Source organism: Vitis vinifera, chromosome 2 (assembly GCF_030704535.1).
Source record: "Vitis vinifera cultivar Pinot Noir 40024 chromosome 2, ASM3070453v1".
NCBI classification, from domain to species: domain Eukaryota; kingdom Viridiplantae; phylum Streptophyta; class Magnoliopsida; order Vitales; family Vitaceae; genus Vitis; species Vitis vinifera.
Window position 1 is genome coordinate 19,381,996 of NC_081806.1, and position 5,265 is coordinate 19,387,260.

The 5,265-nt window shown below is 31.2% G+C and overlaps 1 protein-coding gene across 1 annotated transcript; it reads left to right on the plus strand.

The window, feature by feature from the left end:
• Window positions 1-1,691: 1,691 nt before the first annotated feature.
• On the plus strand, window positions 1,692-4,832 carry LOC100259610 (trihelix transcription factor GT-3b). The gene is made up of 2 exons (XM_010646480.3): window positions 1,692-2,174; window positions 3,839-4,832. The coding sequence occupies exons 1-2, from the start codon at window positions 1,845-1,847 to the stop codon at window positions 4,460-4,462; spliced, it is 954 nt and encodes a 317-aa protein (XP_010644782.1). The 5' UTR covers window positions 1,692-1,844; the 3' UTR covers window positions 4,463-4,832.
• The last annotated feature ends 433 nt before the right edge of the window (window positions 4,833-5,265 follow it).

Consider the following 5,265-nt stretch of genomic DNA (forward strand, 5'->3'; position numbering starts at 1 on the left):
AAATATCAAATATCAAATATCAAATATCATAAATAAGAATAAATTATTTTCATGCTTTTTATTTTTTTATTTTTTTTGGAGAATCATGCAATCATATACTATTAAAAAAAAACAAAAATTCTAGGATTTGCTTTTCATAACAAACACGTTGAGATGAAGTAATCACTCTAACATGCATCCTAATGGTAATCTCCCTACAATTCCTGGATTGCCCATGAAGTCAACCCTACAAATGTGAAATGACCATTACCTTAGGAAAAAAAATAAAATATTGGGTTTTTCATTTTTTTTAATTAAAGTAATATTCTAAAAATATTATTATTATTATTAATAAATAAATCAAAATCTCTTTTAAATTTATTCGAAAAATGTTTTTTTAAATCTCCTTGGATCTTTATGAAAAAATATAAATTATTCTACAATATTTATAATTTTATTAAATGCTTAGAAATAAATTTTAGCTATAATAAAAGATAAAATGCTATTTTTATCACTTTTTTTTGTTATTTTCTCATCATGTGATTAATTGATAATTGAAAAACAAAAGGCGAATATGAAAATTATAAATTTAAAATAAAAATAAAGGGGAGAATCTTTTATTTATAGTAAAATAATGTTATATAAATTATAAATTTATATAACATTTTTTTTTTTGGAAACTATGTATGCTTGCATGATTCTCCCTTTTCTTTCTTACAATTTTGGTCAAATGATGGTAAAAAAATAAATGAAAATTTTTATTTAAAATAAATTATTTTTTGAACATATTTGAGATGTTTTAATATATATTTTTAGATTTATTATTAAAAACATGAAGAATGTTTTGAAACTTAGAGTATGACTGTTATTCTAAGAAATATTTTTAATATAAAAAGCTTTTTTGAAAAAGAAAAAAAAAAGTGTTTGATAAATTTTAGGTAATATATACTTAACAAAATATGAAAAATCACTTGTAATGTTTTTTTGGAAAAACACTCGATAAGCGATTATCTTAAAAATGTTTTTAGAGAAACATTTTTGTTAGAAACACTACCAAAGGCATCTTAGAGCTCATTTGCTAGTAATTTTAGGAAACATTTTTAACTTTTTTAACATTTGAAAATTTTTAACGTTAAAAAGTTTAGAAATATTTTCTAAAATAAGTAGTATTAGAAGTTTAGAAATGTTTCATAAAATCAGTACCAATTGACAATCTTTCTACTTGAAATGTTTTTAAGAGAATTATTTATTAAGAGTGCATTTGAAAGTAATTTTAGAAAATGTTTTTAACATTTCTAACACTTGAATGATAAAAAATTTCAAGTATTAAAAATATGAAAAACGACTCTAAATGTTTTTCTAAAAAGCACTATAAGTGATTTTTCAAAATTTTAAAAGTGTTTTCTAAAATTTTTTAAACACCTAATTTTTTTTCAAAAATATCTTTTAAATTAAAACTGCTTCTTAAAATCACTACCAACGGACTTTTACTATTTTTGTAAATAATAAATGAATAAAATATGGTTTTTTTATATATAGTTGAGTTGAATATGTTGTTGGAACAATTTAAAAAAAATATCACCTTACCTAAAAGAAAAAGAAAGGTAAAAGAAAAGTGAAAAGTGAAATACGCATACAATTAAGTCAAAATTTAGCATCCCATTAGTCAAAAAGATGATCATAAATAAAACCATAAAAGCGAATAAAAAAATGAAAAAGGGAAAAAATAATAATAAAAGTGAAGAGAAATAGTCCACATATATGACTTTCTCTAAGCATGAAAAGCACTTATGGAGATGGCCAAAGTCAGAAAGGCTGAACTGAATCGTACTCAAGAAGCCATAACCCTAATTCTCTGAAAATCCATGCTCGGAGAACAACAAGGAGAAGGAGAGGAGGTGGAAACAACCCTAGGCGGTGGTGGCGGCGGTAGTGGTGGTGGTTTTGCTGCAAATATGAACATCAACATGAATATAGGGAATTTGAAGATGAAGGAGGAGAGAGTGCCGCAGTGGAGTCACCAGGAAACCAAAGACTTCATCGCCATCCGGGCGGAGCTGGAGAGAGACTTCGCGCTCACCAAGCGGAACAAGACTCTGTGGGAAGCTGTGGCGTCCAAGATGAAGGAGATGGGGTATAAGAGAACTCCTGATCAGTGCAAATGCAAGTGGAAGAATCTTGTTAACCGCTATAAGGTTTGCATTATCCCTCTTTGAATGCCAATTTCTCGGTTCAAAATTTAAAATAATTGTAATTTCACCGGCCTTGTTGACAACATTCGCTGAGATTCAGTACTTTGTCATTCCTGATGGAAGAAAAATTGTAGATTTAAATTTTTTTTTTTTTTCTGATTTCTATTTTTCACTGAAATTCTAATATATTTGCCCGAGTTTCATCGGTCTTGTTGCCTCGATTCATTGAGATTTAGTGCTAGGTCAGTGATAGGAGAAAATTTTTAGACCTAAAGTGTCATTTGTTTATTGTTTTTTTTTTTTTTTAACTGATTTCTAAACTGAAATTCTGCTGTCTGAAACTTTTGTTTTGAGGAATCTTGGGTGGAGAAATGATTTCGGAGTTTGTTATAGCTTTACTCTTTGTTTGGCACAAAGGAATTTGGAAAAAGAAAGGAAATGAATCTATGGAAGGGTGTTTCTCCTGTTGGCAAGGGAAAAAACTAAAATTTGAGGGGTTCGGTTCTTGTAAAGAATTAAAATTGTAAAAGAAGAATTGGTAATTGACAATTCTTTTTAAGAATTATGATGATGGAGGGTTTTGGGAAAGGAAAAGAATTGAATTGAAGGTTACAAATATGGGAGTTTTTTTTTTTATTGAAATCGACTGGGTTTAACCGATAAAAAATCTTGCTCTATTTTTAGATTTTCATTTCCATGTCTCTGGTATTGTAAGTGGCATAATGGTGTTGTGGTGGATTCATTCCTGTTAAGCTATAAATGTTGAAGGCTGATAAAAGAAATAGTGAGTTTTGTGTATTTTCTAGGAAACCAAACAGGAGATAAAGTTGCTTGATGTGGGATTTTTTGGTTATAGCTTTGGAAAAGAAACCAGAAGGAATCAGGCGAAGTGACCTTTCTACTGTTTGGATTTTTGAAGAATTGAAATTGGTTCCAGTGTAATAACAGACACCGATTTGGCTTAGGGGGTTGTGATTTACTAGCAATGGGTGGTAAATTAGCTTTGTTTCCTTTTCCATTAGGAATTGCAGGCATTTTGGTTCATCACATTCATTCCTTTATGATCCAGGTGATGGTACATAATACCCCTGAAAGGTGTTTATTTGCTTGCAGCTCTCGTTTGATACTGGATAAAGCAAGCCTTGGTTTTCATTTCCCTTGTGGAAATGGGGTTACCTGTCAACTATTAGCTTGGGATTGGATCTTCTTAGGGCTGGTTTGGATGTACAATTCAATTTCAATATGAGAATAGGATTGACTTTGACATTTTTGGAATTTAATAGGAATTTAAAAGAATATGAGAATTGGTAGTGAGAAGCAATTGGAGGAGGGTTTGAATGCATATTCCTTTATTTTTTATGCTGTTAAAAGAAATTTGGGACAAACTAGAAAGGTAAGGAATCTTGGGTTTAAATGCATTGTTTTTCTTCAAATTCTCTGAATTTTTAGCTAAACTAGAATTGTTGGGATTTCATTTCAATTTGGGCTTTGCCTAATCTATGGCTTCAAAGATTATAGAGTTGGTGTTCTTTTTGTTTTCTCTTCCATATGACTCAAAGAAATAGTTTAGGGCATTTTTCTTGTGCAATGTTTTGGTGAAAACCTACCAAATTTGGCACTTAAGGTTTCATGATTTAGTGGATTGACAACTTGACCCTTTGGTACAGGGAAAGGAGACATCTGATCCAGAGAATGGTCGACAATGCCCATTCTTTGAGGAGCTCCATGCAATATTTGAAGAGCGAGCAAAGAACATGCAGCGACGACTGCTTGAGTCCGAGGCAGGTTCCATGCAGTCAAGGAAGAGGGCAAGGAGAATCAGTGCAGGAGATCATTCCTCAGATGAGTTCTCAGAAGATGAAGACGATGATGAAGATGACAGTGAAGAGGAGAGACTCCCAAGAAGCAGCAATCCCCGGAAAAGGAAGGCTGAGAGGGAAAGGCCGTTGAGGGCAACGGCATCAGATGTAAAGTCAGTAAGACCACCCAATGCTGCAAATATCAGTAGTGCTAGTAGTATCCCGGAAATGCTTAAGGAATTTTTCCAGCAGCAGCAGAGGATGGAGATGCAGTGGAGGGAGGCCATGGAGAGGCGTGCTCAAGAGAGGCAGATGTTTGAGCAGGAATGGCGACAGTCCATGGAGAAGCTTGAGCGGGAGAGGCTGATGGTTGAACAGGCGTGGAGGGAGAGGGAAGAGCAGAGGAGAGCGAGGGAAGAGAGCCGGGCTGAGAAGCGAGATGTCCTCCTCACCACCCTTCTCAACAAGCTCATCCATGAGAATCATCTTTGACATAGCTGGGTTTGTATCCTAACTCTCACTCTCTTATATATATATATAACATCTATACAAGAAGCAGTCGTATACTTGATTGTACGAACAGATAAGACAGTGAATGCGCATACCCAAAAAAGGAAAAAAAAAAGGAAGAAGAAAGGGTAGAGGCATGAAGGTATACAAGTAATTAGGGTTTACAAAATGTAGGAAGAAATCTTCAAATTCTTTGAATTGGAATCCCTAGAAGAAGGATATAAGTTTGGAGTTGATGTTGGTAGTGGTTGTAATTTTTTACTTTGGCTTGAAAACAAACATTGTTTCAATTCATGTGAAGTTTGTGATGTATTCTTTTATCAATGTATTGAAAGCAAAAATTGATACTGAATTATGGTTATTATTTCCTATATTTGCATGATTTTGATGTCTCATTTTTAACCTAGTTGCTTGAATCAATTAATTTTCTTCTTCTTCTTGTTTAAAAAAATAAAAATAAAATTATTGTAAGTTGAATAAAGTTATTAGTTGAAATATGTAAACAAAGAAAATAATGGTCCTTTTGGAAATGTTTTTTTAAACAATTTTCAAAAAATAATTTTTGAGAATAGTTTTCAAGAACAGTTCTTTAGGTCTTGTTTGGTAACTATTTTTTAAAACAATTCTAAAAAAATAGTTTTTAAGAACAATTTTTGAAAACTGTCATATGATGTTTTATAAAATAAAAGTTTGTTTATGAACCTAAATTATTTTTAATATTTTTAAATATATTTTAAAAATAATTTTTATAATCCTAACTTTATTTTTAATCATTATATATATTT